Genomic DNA, 20,007 nt, shown 5'->3' with positions numbered 1-20,007 from the left:
CATATTTGAAGAAAAATAGTTTTATGCATCAAAATAGAGGATTGGATTGTGCTCATAGACTAGGGGATTCAGTATTAAACTTCCCTATATTTTCTATTGACTTAGATAGTGACCCTCAACTGTGTATTTAAATGATTCCATGTTGTCACAGTAATCTTGAAGAAAAAAGAAATGAGGCAATTTACAATATCTAACAAGCTGAGAAACCCTGCATTCATTAAAGATGGTTAACAATTCAGAGGATTATTTGTATGCGGTTTAACAAAAGCTATAGGAGATTGAAAAATAAAGACAGAGGTAAATGTTCACATGGTGAAGATAACCTGTTTTGCAACAGAGAAAGACAGACATCTTCAACAAGTTATTTTGATGTATTTGTGCAAATTAGAATACATTGGACTACATCTCATAATATAGTTATAAAACACACAGCTTAGTTTGATTTGCTTAATTTGGTAATTTCTATGACATTTGTTTAGGGTCTAATCAGACAAATATGTAGTAGACTGAATTTATTATACCATATATTGAAAGTTTTGGATTCATTTTCACTAGTGAGAATGTAACAAATCTAAATAGATAAGAATATATATGAGCATATCTGATTTAAAAAAATCATTGTAGTTAGTGAAATAATTATAGCTATAACTTTAAATCATGTGGAGAAATTCTCATTCTTAGTGCAATAAAGGTCTCAAAGGGAGAATGCCTTACAATATTAAACTTTATCAAACTTTATTTAATTTAAAATTTATTAAAAACTTATACATACAATATATTTTGACTCTACTGTCTTCCCTCCTCCAAATCTCTCCAACCCCCTTTACTCACCCAACTCTACACTTTTCTCTCTTACAAAAAAAAAGAGAGAGAGAGAGAGAAAATGTGTACTTAAGACAAACAAAAAACCCTCAACAAGACAAAAGAGGAATATGTCAAAAAGAAACAAAAAATACACAAAAATACGTATGTAGAACGTTTTGTTTTGGCAACCAACTTCTAAATATGCACATCGTAGTGTGCAGCTGGTATATACTCCACTAGAGAAAACTGATATTCTTTTTCAAAGTAACTATCAGTTGCAAATACTTTGTGGTTAGGAGTGAGACTTGGTGTCTACTTCCCCTTTTCTGGAGGTCTCTCTTGTGCATGCTCTCACAGTCTCTGAGAATCCCTAAAAGTATCAGCTCTGTTGTGTCTGGAAGGTGCTAAGATATTGAACTTTTATGCAACTCAAGGTTAGTGAGTCTCATGTGTCAGGATGAGTTCCCACATTGAAATCAATTGACAAACTTCCCTGGAAACTTCAAATCTACACAGATGTTAGGAATGTGGATGTTGGTGTTGATGAGAAAAGATGGTTCAAGAAAGAGTGACATATTCAAGCGATGCCCATGTGGACTTTGAGAAATTTTAAGCGGAAAACAGGCACAGGAGAAATCTGAGACAAGGGATAACCTGAGAACAGACATGTATGTTTATGAAAAGCCTTTCCTTTCTGTCTAGCTTTTTTTTCTCATTAAGAGAACCTGAAAACCCAAGAGCAATCCCATCCCTTGAGACATGAATTCAACTTAGGCTTCTACATATTTAGTCATCCTGGTTTCTAGTCTCTGAACCAATTGTCTTGGATTTTAATTAGAGAAGGGCATCCTTTTCTCTTCTCAGAGTGTCTCTTTATATGATCAGCTTCAAACTAGTGATTGTCCTTAGCATGTAGAAGGTGAAATATTTTTGGAAAACCTCAGGTATGTTTTGCTACTAAAATGAATCATACGCCATGGATGTTCTTGAGTGGATTTAACTTATTTTCCATTCAGTTTCTTTTTTTCTTTTAGTGCAAATATTAACATGCATTGATGATATTTGCAAATCATTAGATCTCATCCTAACTTTAGCTGCCCAGTCTCTCTGACTAGATGGAGAGTTATGTAGGTAGATGGATTAAAAAAAAAGATAGATGAGTACCTGCATGATTTCAAGTAATATTGATGTTGTTACAGCAGCCATGTAAATTAAACATTCACCTTCTTGGTTGAGATTCCTGCTGGAGTCACAGGCTATCTTGGACTTTTCCTCCTGGGTATTTTCATTGTTATCAACTCTGAATATATTTTCTTTGTGACTGGGTCTTGTTGCTGCAGTAGAAATTTCATGGCTCACTTTCCCTGATCGAGGTCATATAGATAACTTAATCTAGTTTTTCCCATATTACCTCATATTTGTGAAAAGACTATTTTTCCTGTAACTGAAGCCACCTTTCTTACAGAGGCATCATTTGGAATCTTCTAAGATTCACACTAAAGTAAAGTTAAAACAAATAAAAATAAAAACAGTTGCTAGTAATAGACAATACTTTGTATCAAGTAAAAATAACCATTTTGGTCTCAGTTATACACAATATTCCTACGACTGAGTGACATGGAACAACAATATTTGCACTTGTTTCAGTTTTAAGTCATAGATGCTGAATAAGCAACACAGAATTGACTGAATCCTTACCTTCTGTGAGAGCAATGTCTTGAGGGTTTGAGAGTTTCAAGAAAAGGGGGTGTTGATAAAATATAATCCCTAACAAAGCCAGTATCAGAAAGTAACCATAATCCTAGTACAAAAATATGCTAGCAAAAAAATCTTCCTTAGCATTTGTGGTTAAGAGAGCACATATACACATCTTGATGTTCTTAATGATATATAAGTATAGAGGAATGAGGGGTTTAAAATGTATGAAGCTTTCTGTTTTCTGGACTGAGGCAAGTCTACTATATAGCTGATATTTTTATGTGATTTGGAGAGTCTAGAGAGACTCTTTGAGAGCAGGCAGCCATGGGGCACCACAAAAGGAGAGGAACAAAGCCCTTGACAGCTTGCTGCCAGATTGGGAGGTTTCTGGAAACCAAGAGACTTGACATATTACCTTTCTAAGATCCAGGAAGGCAAGTCTTCAGTTCTTCAAAAAGACTAGTACTGTATACTCCACTGTCAATCCCTGGTTTCATGGTTAACCTTAGCTTGAATCTTTTCAGTTATGGAGACAGTATTAGCATTGTTCAATAATGTGTATAATAGCAGGCGACTGAAATATGGCATAGGCTTCAAAGATACTTATTAATGTCAACAAGTTTTTGATTCTTGAAGTTTCTTTGGAGATCCAATGGAGAAAATGATTTTGGAAGGCAGAACTGTAAAATAAACAGACTCCAATATTGCTACACATGACTACATTTTCCCTGAATAATCATGTTTTTCCAAATATGTACTCAGCTATTACTTATTTCACTGATTCTCTGGCACCACACTTTGTCTTGCCAATAGAAAAGTGATTCTCTAGGTGACAGAAAAGCACCTGCCATGCAGTGAAGTGGTCACCTGCTTAGGATTAGATAGGTCCTAGGGTGTCTTCTAGAACCCTAGGTTAATGGAATCTGCTAAGAAGCATTAAACACATGAGAAGTGCAGATCTAAAATTGCACAAAATTAAGACTCATCACTGCTGTAATAGCACAGAACAAAATTGTGACACTCCTCAGGTGAGATTATTCAATCTGTTTTTCACCTTGAGTTTTAAGACAGATAAGTTTTACCATAGCAGGTCTGAGCCACAAAATGTTGAGAATAGCACATTTGTATGTTTTATGTAGCTGTAAGAATTCTTCGTGCTTCTAAATCAAACTAAAACAAAGACGTTTTCTTGTAACCTTTTCTTCTGGTATGCCACTGCTTGGATTTCTAGGTTTGTGTGGCACCATTGTTTAAGTCTAGTATTATGAAACATGGTTAATTATTTGTTAATGTCTGAGTTATTCTTATATCTCTATAGGGAGAATGATCCAAGGTGGAAGAAATGTCAAATGTGACTCTAGTAACCACATTCTTCCTCTCAGGTATTCCCCATGCACCAGCCCTGGACACCATGCTCTTTGTAACCTTCTTGGTGATTTACATTCTAACTGTGCTGGGCAACTTCCTGATTCTGATGGTAATCAGGGTGGACTCCCACCTCCACACACCCATGTACTACTTTCTCACCAACCTCTCCTTTATTGACATGTGGTTCTCCACAGTCACAGTACCCAAAATGTTGATGACGTTGGTTTCCCCAAGGGGAGGGGCTATCTCCTTCCATAGCTGTGTGGCACAGCTCTATTGCTTCCACTTCCTGGGTAGCACCGAGTGTTTCCTGTACACAGTCATGTCCTATGATCGCTACCTGGCCATCAGTTACCCACTCAGGTACAGTAGCATGATGAGTGGGAGAGTGCAGGAACATGGCTCACTGGTTCCCTGCACTCTGCTGTACAGACTACATTGACCTTCCGTTTGCCCTACTGTGGTCCCAACCAGATCCAGCATTATTTCTGTGATGCACCTCCCATCCTCAAGCTGGCCTGCGCAGACACCTCAGCCAATGAGATGGTCATCTTTGTGAACATTGGGGTAGTGGCTTCGGGCTGCTTTCTTCTGATTTCGTTGTCCTATGTGTCCATTGTCTGCTCCATCCTGAGGATTCGCACTTCAGAGGGCCGGCACAGAGCTTTCCAGACATGTGCCTCACACTGCATCGTGGTCCTCTGTTTCTTTGTGCCCTGTGTTTTCATCTACCTGAGGCCAGGCTCCAGNGATGCTGTNGATGGANTNGTGGCNGTTTTCTACACTGTGTTGACACCCCTACTCAACCCTGTTGTGTACACCCTGAGGAACAAAGAGGTGAAGAAAGCACTGTTTAAACTCAAAGACAAAGTAGCATATTCTCAGAGCCAGTAACCACTGGTAAATAGACATTTCAGCTTTTCACCATCAACAATATAATTTAATTATGGTCCATCATTCAATCCAGCTTTTCCGGAATACTCAGTCTAATATTTTCTAAGGATTTCCTAAATTTAATTAGATCTCTGACATGTGACATATGTGATCATAGTTTGAGGTTTTGTCTCTTTGCAAAGGAGTTGATTTTTGCTTAAAAATAATACCAACAAAACACTGTGAAATTGTCTCTTTTGTTTTATGAGGTTGAAATTCTCTTTCAGTTGACCTGTTAGAATGCTCCTTTTGGCTTTATTTCTATCATGCTAATACTTCAAGTACATAGTCATGGTCTCATTGCAATTAGCAGAGGTCATATTATTCTTTGGTTTAGTTCTTCAAAAATATTTTTTTACTCTTTCAGTAGTCCTGTGTTTGTTTGTATGCATAGATATGAAAACATCCAAAACAATGCTTATAATATGTAATATATAGTTTCCTATGAGTAATTCCACATAGAAATACACTTGTGTATGAATATATGTATGTAATCTCTTTATAAAAATTTAACTCCTGGAAATGCTCCATGTCTAGTGGGCAAAAAGTCAACTATTCAAACGTGTAAAAATTCAGTGAAATTATAGGTTGTTTTGTTTTGTTTTGTTTTGTTTTGTTTTGTTTTGTTTCGAGACAGGGTTTTTCTGTATAGCCCTGGCTGTCCTGGAACTCACTTTGTAGACCATGCTGGCCTCAAACTCAGAAATCTGCCTGCCTCTGCCTCCCGAGTGCTGGGATTAAAGGCATGCGCTACAACGCCCAGCTGAAATTATACTCTTGTATACTCACATAATGGAGTATTATAGAGCAATGGTCAATCTACAGCCCCTTATAACATGTATTTTAGAGTTATAGTTTTTGCTACAGTCGATATGATTCAACATCTAAACGTAAAAATACGTTAAATACACAAATATATTGAATCATAACAAATATCATCAAAAATAAAGTCCTAGTCATCTACCCTCCTTACAACATAGTAGATACTTTTCTATCACCAGGAAATACACTTTCTCATTGGTTAAACAAAGTGTGCAACTACAAGACAATCAGTGAAGGAAATGATCTCCAGTTATGTTTATAGCTCAATACACATTTTGGGAACTGTGACTATCCAGGAAGAATTATGATGGACTGGGAGATTTATTATATTAAGTGTGCTAATTCTCAGACTAGATTGCCACACTTAGGATAGAGCAAGAGGTTGGGGAAGATTGGAATAAATCAATCTCTTTGGAGATGGCAGGATGGTTGCACTCATGAACTCATAACATGTGTCATTACACACAGGAGGTACACAAAATCCACCCACTCAACCTTTATTCAAGGAAGGAGGAGTGGAATAAACTCCCAGAAGCTGAGATGCTATTGACAACTGATGCCTTCTAGAGAAAGGGTAATCAGTTCTCTCCAGTCGCTTTTTGCCTTATACTTATAAGTTGACAATTCTCCCGTAGATGGATGTGGGATGGTGTTAGACTCAGTGGGTCATTAATAAAACTTAAAATAAGATGTTATGAAGTTGACAGAGAGATGCATGTGTCAGGTACTCAGGTTTTAGATGAGGAGGAAAAGGATGAACATGATCCAAATACCTTTTATATTTATATGAATGTCTGAAAGAACATATCAAATATTATATCTAAGATGCTATTATTTATTATTATTATTATTATTATTATTATTATTATTATTATTATTATTATTAGGTTTTTTGAGACAGGGTTTGTCTGTATAGCCTTGGCTGTCCTGGAACTCACTTTGTAGACCAGGCTGCCCTTGAACTCAGAAATCCACGTGCCTCTGCCTCCCAAGTGCTGGGATTAAAGGCGTGCACCACTACGCCTAGATGCTTGCTTTTAAATATTAACATTACTTCAGTATTTCACTGTGCTGTTAAGGTTTTTGTGAACTCCTCCATTTCATCAGTATAGAAAGGATAGTTGATAATGTTACTGCACTTCTCCTTTTAAGCTGAAGATTTATCAAATTCTTAACCATCAAATATTTTGAATACTTTATAGGGCAAAGGGATTTTGTTAATAGAAATAATTTTCATAAACTTGGTATTGACCTGGATCAATCATAAAGTTCCTCTTATAATAACCATAATATTCCAATGTCATTAGAGGGCATAAAAGAAAAGTTCAAAGTCATAAGCAAGAGATGTAATAATAAGGCAGTGGGTGGAAAGGTAAGCTCAAAAAAAGAAAGGGTTTAAAATAAAGGAATATAGATCAGTGTTAAAATATAGAAAAAGCAAGTAAATAAATGGTCTTTTAGATGACTGTGAGCATCCACTTCTGTATTTGCCAGGCACTGGCTAGCCTCACTTGAGACAGCTATATCAGGGTCCTTTCAGCAAAATCTTGCTGGCATATGCAAGATTATGGGATGGGTACCCAGGTGGGGTAGTCTCTGGATGGTCCATCCTTTTGTCTTAGCTTCAAACTTTGTCTCTGTAACCCCTTCCATGGGTGTTTTGTTCCCTATTCTAAGGAGGAATGTAGTATCCACATAGCCCACCCCCCCATGGAGGAGCTATAGAAAGTACCCAAGGAGCTGAAGGGGTCTGCAACCCTATAGGTGGAACAACAATATGAACTAACCAGTACCCCCAGAGCTCGTGTCTCTAGCTGCATATGTAGCAGAAAATGGTCTAGTTGGCCATCATTAGGAAGAGAGGCCCTTTGGGCTTGCAAACTTTATATGCCCCAGTACAGGGGAATGCCAGGGCTAAGAAGTAGGAGTGGGTGGGTAGGGGAGCAGGGTAGGGGGAGGGTATAGGGAACTTTTGGAATAGCATTTGAAATGTAACTAACGAAAATATCTAATAAAAAGAAAAAGAAAAAAGAAATGGTCTTTTAGAATCTCCAGAAGAAATTAACTTTATTCACATTTTGAAGAATGCCCAGTTTGTTTCTCTTCCCCAGACTATAGACAGTGAATTTGTATTGCCTCAATAAAGGAAGCCAAGGTATCTGTGTGTCTGTTTAGGACAACATGAGGATGGGCAGTATGTCATAGGAAGAACTTCCTGCATCCACATAAGGACCAGTAATCAGTGCTTTCTGGACAGAGAGTTCAGGGACCCTCTGAACCAAGTGCTAGCAGCCAGAAGAGCACATGTTCTCACATTCGTCATATTGCTATACTGAGCAGGTAATGTCCAGCAAGGGATGCTCATCATACATGGTCATAGGACACAGGAATCACTCAGCTAATTCTCTATTGCAAAGAACTAGAACTTTGCCTTGCACATAGTATATGTATTTTTCCAATTTAAACAGAGTGGAGGCTGGCATAAAAACTCCAAATTTTAGAAATAAGGGAGAACTGCAGCCACCATTGTATAGAGATGCCTCTAATTACAAAGATTAGTCAATGGTGCTTTTATTTAGAAAGCAAACATGTAAAAACATAATTATGAGATTTCAACATGTATCTTTTAAAAATTAGGAAAATAGATCTGCATATTCCCAGGCCTAGCTTAGGCCTAGCTCATGTACTGGCATAGACAAACAAGTTCCTTACAAACACCCACATACTGGGTCACAAAACAAATATCAACACATGCAGGTAAATAAAATAACTCTGTACATACCATCTGTCCACAATATAATAAAAGCTAGAATCAATTAAAAAAAACTCTAATAATTACACGAACCTCTGGAGACTGAATACCACATTACTAAATGATGAATGGATAATAAATTATCAACAATAAATAAATAAAAAGCATGGACATAAATGAAAATGAAAGCACACCACCACAACAACCCTAGGGCATCTTATAAGAGCCCTCTGAAGGAAATTCATAACTCTAAATGCATACATTAAAGAAAAGAATCTGAAAAGATCTAGGAGGAGTTGAAGGAGAGGAAATAATATGTATAGTAAGAGAGAAATCAGACAAAAAGAAAAATAGAAATAGTTTTAAAAAGAGAAAAAAATTTGAGAGCATGAATAAAATATGCAACTCAAGAATTTGGAAAAGCAAAAACAAACTAGACATTAGCAGGTAGGAAGATGTAACAGAAGAGCAGAACTTAATTAAAACAAAGAAAACAACACAAAGAATCAACAAATCTAAAAGCTGGTTCAATGAAAAGATAACAAACCCTTGGCCCAGCTAATCAAAAGACAGAAAGATATGATTCAAATGAACAGGGAAACATTCTGACAGACACCAAAGAAATTCAAAATATTCTGAGTATTTGTAAACCTATACTTCTTTAAGTTAAAAAAGAAACTAAAAAAAAAAAGGATGAATTTTTAGAAAAATTCAAACATGAAAGCAAGAAGAGATCAGTGACCTAAACAGACAGGTAACAACAAGGAGCTTACAACAGCAGTAAAGTGCACTGGAGTAAAAGATGCCCAGGTCTGATGGTCTCTCAGTGGTATTCTACCAGGACTTCAAAGAGATCTACAACCAACACTTCTTAAATTATGAAAAAGAAAATCAAAAGAGCTCTTTCTGCAAAACCAGTGTTGCTCTAATACCCAAACCAGATAAAACACATTAAAAATAAAAGAAAGAACATACAGGTCAATATTCTTATGAACATAGAATTTCAAAAATTCTCAATAATATACTTGTAATTACACACACACACACACACACACACGCGCGCGTGTGTGTGTATATCACCCAACATAATCAAAGTTTTCTTTATCATAGATGTGCAGGGATAGCTCAATATACATCGACCATATTAAAATCATATAAATGGAAATAAGTAAAAAGTTACACAATCATTTCAATAAATGCAGAAAAAGCCTTTGACAAATTTTATGATAAAATTCCTAAAGAGAGACAGTACATAGGTCAACATAATAAAGGACATTGCATGAGAATCCCACACCAACATCAATAACCTACTATTGATAACTGACACCAATAGACTTAGTAATGTGGAAGGAGAAATGCACATAAGGCCTCAACCCTACATTAAGAACTGTAGGCAACTAAGGAATGCTGAGCACAAGAGAAATTCTTCTCAGGAAAAAGGACACCAACTGGGTATCCAGTACCAAATGGCTAAGTCTGAACACACACACACACACACACACACACACACACACACACACACACACACACCATATAGACTGAGAAGGTTGTATATATGTATAGTTAGGAATATATGCAATATATAAATATACATAACACACATATACATACCATGTAATATATATAATATGGAAGAAAATTTAACAGAAGAGGTCATAGATTTTAAAGGGAGAATCACTTATAGAAAGGAGGAGTTGGATGGAAGAAAGGGAAGGGTTAGTTGATGTAATTATATTATAACCTTAAAAAATAACACATATATATATATATATTCTTCCAGGACTGGTGCGTGAAGAATATCTGAGTTGGAGGGAGAGAAAGGGTATAGAAAGGATATAAGTAAAGTAAATGCAGTATCCTTCTGTAATTTTTCAATCCCTCTCCCAAAGTTAAACTTTAACAATAGGAAAATAATGCTAGACACAAGATAAGATGTGCTTAGATATATTAAAAGTAGACTGAGCAAAGTCTGTCCTTGTGTCCATCTCCATGTAATGGAGTAGATTTTTGACTTTTGGTAGTATCCACTATTTTCTGTCTATGGCCTGATTTGCATTTTTCTGATGATTATTGACATTGAAGGCCTATCTCTCAGTCATTCACATGAATTTTTTAGAAAATATTCAAGTACTTTGACCCACTTTTTCAGAGTCATCTCTTATACATGCATGCAATATTTATGAGCTTGTAAACACATACTGTTATGTGTTTTGAATGATCTCTTTTGGATATTAACTCTGCATAAAATAGATGGCTTGCAAATATTTCCTTCAGTCCATGGCTGTTTCATTTTGTGGAGTGTTTGTTCTATGCAAACATTTTTGCTGGTTGGAGTCACAGTGATCAGTTTGCACTTTTCTTGGCAGTTAAACAGTATTTTTAAAGAGGAGAAATGTAAGTTCGTTAAACTGCTGATAAGTTGCTCAACAGATAACAATGTAATTTACAATACAGCCATTTTTCTGTTCAATTAGATATTTCCCTTTATTGTATGTACCAATATTTATTAACTTTGCAACAAATGTAATGATTAATGAAATTTATGTAATATTCAATCATACCAAATTAATTTTTAAAGAAAAACCATAGACATTATTGAAATTGTGATATATTATATACTGTACCTGCATTGTCTTAATTTAATCTTTAGAAAGAATTCTGCTAGGTACTGTCCTCTAGATGGTCCTAATGGGAAAAGGATATGGTCAAGCTTTGATCCCACACTATCTGGAGACAAAAATGAATATTTTGTAGTATATTTTATTAATACTATATTGTTTTAGACAACTTTTAGGCTACTTCTTTTTTGCATGTCAGGGTAATATCAGTGAATAACAGTAGCCATCGACTTAAGAAGGCACATATTTTTGATTAGTTATTGTTACACATGGGGATATGATTTTTGCTAGTGTATATTATTTGTATAGAGAGTAATTTAATTTTCTCTTGACATTTACAAGAAAATATAAACTGAAACTCAGAATATCTGTCTTGTCCATCTTTAAATGAGACATCTTCATGCAACTCAAAATAGATAAGGGATAAAGAAAATAATGATGAGGCACTGAGGAATGTGGGAGGGCATGAACCACCAGCAAAAGCTCTGAAAACAAAAGGACTGATTTTTAAAATTAATGAGTCATTTATAGTATTGAGGTAACTTAATTTTTAAAATATGTGTCTGTATTGATACTCCAAAGAGCTATCAGTTTTGTTTTTAAAAAAATAATTTTAGAAGGAAGTTAAAAATAAGAAAGAAAATGCAGCTGAAGTTTGTTCTCCACATATGCAATGTTGAAACTTTAGAAAATCTTGAACCACATTACACAATATTTTGTTCTATTCCCTTGGATTTTTTTTTCTTCAAATTAACATCTGGCGAAGCATCAGACTACAAAAGTGTCTACAGAGGCCTGTGGGCAGGAATGGTAACCTGCATTTCCAAAATATAGTTTGGGTGTATTTATGACATATCTGATAGAATCTCTGAAAGTTTATGTTCTGAGCAAATGAAGTATTGAAAAGAATTTAAAGTTATAAGCAGTAACTGGATAACATGTAGGGATTCAAGTCCTTAAAGGATGCGGTAAGTTTTATAATAATCCCCGTGCTGATATTTGTGCTCAGCTCTGCTGTCTCAGCAATTAATCAATGCTGCAATTTCTTCAATTATTTTAATTAAGTGACATCTAAATTCAGACATAGAAGACATAAAGCTTTAAGGCATGCTCTAGAGCTCCAGCGTGTGATTCTAGAAAGTTACAAAGCCCACGTGAGATGGCATGGTAAACTCATGGCACACCACAAAGTGAGGCGAGTCAGTCAGTCACCCACACCCAGGAAAGCTGATGGTTTTCTTATATAAGTAACACAAGCAGATGTCCACCATGTGGTTTTAAATGAAAACTTCACATAACATGTATAAAATTTATGAGTGTGCCTTAAGTTCACAGAGCTTTTCATTTGTACATCAAATTATGTTCCGTTTGAGTCTTTTAGTTCTAAGGAGAGAAAAATTGGCCTCCAGAGACCCAAACCAAATCATTCTACATTTCTTTTTATTGCATTAGAAACCTCAATCTCAGATGAGATACATAAGTCCACAGGGACTTGCGTCAACTGGTCAGAAGGCCAAGGTTGCTTGTCCCTGTAAGTCTGCCAGAAGGAGGTTCTAGCTGGGTTGTCATAAGAGATTTACTATGAAATTTAGTGTGACTCAACATTTTTCACACTGTGGGAAACGTTGCTAAAACAAAAACATATCTTATCCTCTTCCTGATAATCCTGGGGGACACTTTCATAGAGAGTGTTGTATACTAAGTCATAGTTATCACCGGGCACAGTCTGGCTGCACACAGCTGTAACTTACAGACTGAGGCAGGAGAACCGAAAGTTCAAAGCAACTTGGGCCACGTAAGGAGATGTTATCTTACAACACACAAACACACAAACAATCAAACAAACAAGTAAAACACTTGTGAGGGTAGACATTTAAGTTACAGTCAATGTCAGCTCAGTGTTTAAGTACTTCTGCACATTAGCTTTTGACTTTGCTAACTGAGAGGAGTTGTATGACTGGCCCTGGCCATTGCAGACCCTTGTGCAAAGTACACAACTTTATGACAGATGTGTGCCATGCTACCACAGTTAGTAGGATACTTCTTCTTAGCACAATGTCACAGCTTACTCAATGAAGCGATGGCAAACAAGCACAATCAGATGCTCTTTCTTAAGCATTTCTGAAATGCAGTACGAACAAATATTAGAAGTCTGGGCACAAGCTATATTAGATTTCCAGCTTTACCTTTCTCATCTGCTAGAAAGAATGGCATGCATTGCATTAAGAGGGTGTATGTGATATGTAAACATTTTTTGAAAAATAATTCACACACTATATATATGTGTGTGTGTATACACACACACATCTATATACATGTGTATATATATATGTGTATGTATGTATATATATACATATATATATATATATATATATATATATGATTGTGGGGCTTATTTTGCAAATTTTACCTCCTAGAAAGTATCAAAAGTACACTTTATACTTTAAGTCAAAACAAATATGGCTCGTGGAAGTAGCATAATTATATGAGAATCTGTTAATTTCTAAAAGTTGGAGAATAAAACCAATGAGAACTTGTTTTTATTTTTTATTTTTATTCCTCAGGATATTTGTTTTATTTTTATACTTAATGTCTGTTCTGTTTTCTTACAGAATAGAATTAAAAATTTTTGAAATGGAAACTTTGAACTTGAACACCCTGTCAGGAATTTTTCATAGAAGGACTGTTGATAGCTATTATCAGTAATCAATAGAAAGCATGCAATGTATATATCACATTCACGGACATATGTTTGCCCCTCAAAGCCTTGGTTTTTCAAAGTATTAGAAAAGTAAAGATCGATATAATTTAAGCTCATGAAAAACAAATAAAGACAGATTGGGGAATAAACTGTTTTGTTGAGTGTTTTCTAAAATGTCCATTTCCTCATAAGCATATTATGTCATTTAGTGACTGAATTATATATATAATTTTTATTTTGCGATGTTTAAACATACAAAAAAGGATATTCCTGGAGCTCTTATTTCAACTGAGAAAACATACTGCAAGAGTATCACACTGGATTGCAAATTTTGCGAAGTGTTTGTAAAGTAGTAAAGTTAAACTGTTTTTCTGACGTGCTCCTCATACTACAAAAGCCAGGCAAGAGTGTGGTCTTTCTGCTGAGACAGGTTCACAGGGTATTTTCTTTGGGATTCTTACAAGTATTTATCAAGAAACGAAAACATTATCAGTCACTTCATTAAAAATTAGGACTAGACATTTGAAATGCTCTTTGAAATTCTCATGGTGACATCAGCCACACAGTTTAAACACAGATGTTGCAGATGTTAAGAGTATTCATCCTTACTTGATTATTTATCCTGAGGAAGCACAGACCCATATTTTATTTTCAACAGTGCTTTCTTCACCTCTTTGTTCCTCAGGGTGTATACAACAGGGTTGAGTAGGGGTGTCAACACAGTGTAGAAAACGGCCACAATTCCATCTACAGCATCCCTGGAGCCTGGCCTCAGGTAGATGAAGAGACCAGGGCCAAAGAAACAGAGGACCACGATGCAGTGTGAGGCACATGTCTGGAAAGCTCTGTGCCGGCCCTCTGAAGTGCGAATCCTCAGGATGGAGCAGACAATGGACACATAGGACAACGAAATCAGAAGAAAGCAGCCTGAAGCCACTACCCCGATGTTCACAAAGATGACCATCTCATTGGCTGAGGTGTCTGCGCAGGCCAGCTTGAGGATGGGAGGTGCATCACAGAAATAATGCTGGATCTGGTTGGGTCCACAGTAGGGCAAATGGAAGGTCAATGTAGTCTGTACAGCAGAGTGCAGGGAACCAGTGAGCCATGTTCCTGCTGCCAGGAGGGCACACACTCTCCCACCCATCATGCTACTGTACCTGAGTGGGTAACTGATGGCCAGGTAACGATCATAGGACATGACTGTGTACAGGAAACACTCGGTGCTACCCAGGAAGTGGAAGCAATAGAGCTGTGCCACACAGCTATGGAAGGAGATAGCCCCGCCCCCTGGGGACACCAAAGTCATCAGCATTTTAGGCACTGTGACTGTGGAGAACCACATGTCAATAAAGGAGAGGTTGGTGAGGAAGTAGTACATGGGTGTGTGGAGGTGGGAATCCACCCTGATCACCNTCAGGATNAGAAGGTTTCCCAACACAGTAAGAATATAAATCACAAGGAAGATCCCAAAGAGCATGGAGTCCAGGACTGGTGGGTGGGGAAGACCTGAGAGGAAGAACGTGGTCACTATGCTTATGTTTGACATTTCTTCATATGGATTATGGCCTTCATATGGATTATTTTCACTGATGGAGAACACCCCGTAGAATTATTTTATATATATTGTATAGACACCACAGTCCAAAGGAACTGTCGATTTCTTATTCCATTCATACCCCTGTTAGCCATAAGAAAAGAATGCTAAACTTATATGAAATGGTTGACTTTTAACAAGAGGAGTAAATTAAGTACTCTTTCTTTTTTATAATTAGAGAAAATATGTTCAAATAATAGTAAGTGCTAATAGCTTTCTCCTAGCACCAATGTCCATTCATATAGCCTTCTCTCTTTTTTTTAATCATGTGCCTGCAAAGATACACACACACACACACACACACACACACACATTCATTTTTCTTTTGATCATTAAATAAACATAGATGATGAAACTTTACAGCATTCTTCCTCCTGGATAGAAGCTGCTCTCTCGTCAGCAGTGGATGCAAGGCATGAGTTTGCAACATTATTATGTTGCTAATTGCCTGCCTTTTTTCCTGTGTCCTGTCTTTCTGGTCATATGAAATGCTGAAGACTACCACAGGAATGGAGAGAGCACATCGACTCTATTTCTTTTTATCACTCCAGGACTTTGAGTTAGTGTTCACTCTATGGAATCAAATGATCTCTGCATTTTGAGATGCTCATGAAATATTGTGTTTCAGTTGTAAAGAGACCTAAACATTGACTCATCTTTAAGTATCAGGTCTGAATGAAATATAACAATACAAGATACTTTGAAATCTAAACATTCAAATTGTCTATATAGTCTGAAAATTATTTTTACTTGTTGGTGAGATATCTGAGACAAGAATTAATTTTTTTTCAAAGAGCAGACTGGGTGTCTAATAAATAATATACTTAAATGTAAATAGTAGTGAAAAGTAACAGAAGCTGAATGGAAATCTAGCCAGAATTCTAGATTAAATCCAATTAAAAGAAACATCACTCGTCCAGTGTTTAGGATACTTCTGCACTTTTTATCCTTGCCTCTCTACCAGAAGCAGTCCTTTCCTGTGTGGAAGTCAGGTGGAGTTGGGTTGAATGCTTAGAGGTGAAATGCTATGGTGTACAGAGAAAGTACTTAATTGACTGATGCAGTATATAATAGACTTTTATTAAAAACCACACAGTGTTAGTTAAGTCAAAACTAAAGCAATAGAAACTGATTTAAAAAACAAAACCGTGAAGAATCTAAGAGTTGCACCTGAATATGTTGTAGAATTTCCAGTGTGAGCAGCCAGGAAGGAAGTATTGAGTTTAGACACTTTGGACTACTTACCAATTACGGAGGTCTGCTTAGGATCACTAGGCAGACATTAAACTTTAAAGAACCTTTATGCCCTTGATGAGCAGTAGCCGTTCTTCCCCCTCATGGTTAAAAACACAGTAGAAAAAATATAAAAGCAAGAACTATTGGAACCAGAGCTTAGAACTGGGGTTGATAGCTCGAGAGATAAGAATTTGGCTTTATATTCCTCATTGGTAAGAATATTTTAACATTATTATAAACATTGAGGATTCTACCCAAATCCATGTGTGCAAGCCAGTTCTGCTTTGATGGACTATCCTTTGTTTAACCTTTTTATTTTGCCAAAATGTAGTGATTAACCATCAAAGTCTAGCTCCCAGACTTTTGCAGGGAGTGATCAACACCCCTCCTGGATTTCTTCTCTGATTTCAAAAGTGGGCTTTCATGGCCTTGGGGGAAATTCTCCGTAGAGACTCCCAATCTCTCTGATGACTCTAACCTTTCTGTGCTCCAGGGACATTTGGTTGTAATCCCTCCTAGAAATTCATTTTATTAATTCAGTCCCTCCTCTCCAGGGCATTGCAGGCTTGTGAGCTTCTGTCCAAGAATGGATGCACCTCACATTTTCTGGCTCTGAGATTTCTCTGAGTCTTCTGCCTTTGTTCCTTCTTTAAAATTTAAATATGTTTGCATTTTTCTGTGAAGGTGCTTTTGCTGTTTTATTTTCACATGAATTAATGAAGCTAAAGATATTTCTTTCTGGAAACATCCAGAAGATGTTTCCTTTTGGAACTGATGTATGTCTTAGCTACCGGGGAAAGAGTCCTCATGAAAATAAATAGCAAACCAAAGGCTGCACTTTGCCAAAAGTCACGCCAGCAGCATTACATGAGTAATATTCTTCTCCATGGAACTGATTCGAATAATGGACGTCCCTTAAATGAACATTTCTGAAGATAAACCTATCACAACACTCTATTTCCTAACACTGGATGTACAACTACATGAAGACATATTTGGTCTATGTGAAACCATCACACTCTTTTATAATGTTTATTTTAACAGTTACTGGCCATTTAGTTCTACTTAACTGGTTTCATTGTCACTTTATGGCATGCACAATTTTGGGATCCTAATGTCCTGAGAAATGTATATCCTGGTCAGTATAGGGTTTCTACTAAGAGGACCTCAAAGATGACATTGGATGACTTTGCTATTTTTGTAATAAGAAAAGAATTATCCAATTTTGGGGCTCTTTGTCTTAATATGGTGAGAATCAAGAATTCTGCACTCAGGCCAGCAAGATGGCCAGTAGGTTAAGGTGCTTACGGTATACTCTTGGCCACCCAAGTTGGATCCCATTTGGACCTACGTAAAGGTAGAAAGAACTAACCTCTAAAATTGTCCTCTGACCATCACAAGTGCACATGACCTGTGCACATTCTCACATACATCACGTACACAATGATGATGATAATACTACCAATAAGTTAAAAATAAATATAACTCTTCACTTGTAGATTTTAATGGAAGATCATGTTCCATAGCCCAACCATCCCCATGTGATAGTGCCCTGATGCTTTGCAAATGCTCAGAGAAGGGCATTTGCATGTATTTGGCTACCATATTTATCCCTGGACTTGCTGTGCCAGTGTTCCTTCTTGAATCATCATTTCTTTAAAACAGCAACTTTGCTCTCAAAGTTTTTTGCACTTTCATGTTATTTTTGAGTAAACTTTTAAATTTTTACAAAAAGATCTCTTTAGGTTTTAGTTAGCATTGCATTGACTATGTAGAGTCATTATGGTAGAACTGACGTTTTATAAGTACTCATGGATACCACATATGTCGTTGATATCCCTAAACAATGCGTGTAATTTCAGTGCTGAGACAAAGCTAATTTTCTCAGATTTATCATTAAATATTTACTGGCTAGATATTTTAAGTGGTAATTTTAAACACATAGTAAGACAATAGATTTCTTTTATCAGCATTATTTCCTGAAGTTCATATACTCACTGACTTCAGATACTGTATCAGATTTCTTTTATTTAGATGGCCATGCTGTCTGCCTGTTCTCTGTGTGAGAGTCCTGAATACCAAATTAGGAAAATGCCTCGAAACAAACGTGGTCAGCTCCTAAGTTCTCCTTCCTCAGAAACTTCAGCTGCCTATAATTTTCACAGATTGAAAGAACCTGTTTGTATACATTTGGTATTTTGTCATTTACTTTATATAATTGCATAAAAAGTATATGGACAAAATCTTGTAAGCATATGTACATAGGTCATATATTTTAAAGATTACATTCTTTTTAAAATGATTTATTTATTTACAGTATGACTGCTTTATCTGCATGTACACCTGCATGCCAGAAGAGGGTGCAACATCACATTATAGATAGTTATGAGCCACCATGTGATTGCTAGGAATTGAACTCAGGGCCTCTGGAAGAGCAGCCAGTGCTCTTAACCTCTGAGCCATCTCTCCATCTCCCATGGTTTATATTTATCATGACCTAAGCACTTCTGTAATTATCATTGACATTAGAACCTTATACATTGCCAGCTATTTTTGGGCTCCTCATTTCTGCATTCATTTCCATTTTGGTCACACTTCTTTGTTCATTCATTCTTGTGATTTCTTTATCATGATTTCAGATTGCTTTTCAAGGCATTACTATTTTAGTTAAATGTGCAGTTTTGAAATTTAATTAAGTGGATACTATGGAAATATCTAAAATGTAGCTTTGATTAAATAACATTATATTTTGAAGAGATTTATATATTGATATATTGTATTAGCTTTATTGATGAGATAAGATGATGAACCTTAAAGAAGGGAAGATTTACTTTTGTTTATGATTACAGACTCTTGACTTCATGGACATATGATTTTATTGCTTTGTGATTATGTCATGGCTGATGCCTGTAACCACAAATAGAAATTGTGACTGCTCACCTCCAAGGGCTAGAAGGCAAAAGAGAATGGTTCACCTACTATATACTCTTCCTGAGTAAACCCTTCTTCAAACTAGACTCTGCCTTCTAATATGCTCCTCTTTGCATATTCTCATTGGCTGAGGACCAAATCTTCTACACATGGGCTTTGGGGAACAGAATAATAAAAAAATAGAAATGCATATACATGTATAGGCCTATTGAAGAAAACTCTCCTTTGCTAGAAATTGAGTTGAAGGAGAAGATAATTTCTAATATTTATAATGGAAAAACTGGATTTCAAAACAAAGAATCTTTCTGATTCCATGTTTTTATTCTTCCCTTTACATACCAGGTTCCTGATCACACACACACACACACACACACACACACACACACACACACACCCTCCCAAGCATAATACACTAATACACTCACATGAAATTTTATTCCCAACATTTTTCTCCTCCATTGTGTCCTCAGTAGGGATTTACTGATAGATCTTGATGCTTGCCTTGTTAAGAATTCTCTTCAGTGCTAGGAATCTCCTCTTCTCTCTT

At 36.3% G+C, this 20,007-nt stretch overlaps 2 protein-coding genes across 2 annotated transcripts; one reads left to right on the top strand and one right to left on the bottom strand.

The window, feature by feature from the left end:
• Positions 1-3,844: 3,844 nt before the first annotated feature.
• LOC110301982 (olfactory receptor 10G9-like) lies at positions 3,845-4,764 on the top strand. Its single transcript, XM_021172717.1, is given in 2 exon segments — positions 3,845-4,256; positions 4,259-4,764. Coding segments are annotated over 2 exon segments (918 nt in total).
• Positions 4,765-14,309: 9,545 nt separating this feature from the next.
• On the bottom strand, positions 14,310-15,245 carry LOC110302265 (olfactory receptor 10G7). The gene has a single exon (XM_021173103.1). The coding sequence runs from the start codon at positions 15,243-15,245 to the stop codon at positions 14,310-14,312; it is 936 nt and encodes a 311-aa protein (XP_021028762.1).
• Between the last annotated feature and the right edge of the window lie 4,762 nt (positions 15,246-20,007).

Source organism: Mus caroli, chromosome 9 (assembly GCF_900094665.2).
Source record: "Mus caroli chromosome 9, CAROLI_EIJ_v1.1, whole genome shotgun sequence".
Lineage (NCBI taxonomy): Eukaryota > Metazoa > Chordata > Mammalia > Rodentia > Muridae > Mus > Mus caroli.
Note: the sequence above shows the minus strand (reverse complement) of the source record. Positions and strands in the feature narration are given on the sequence as shown.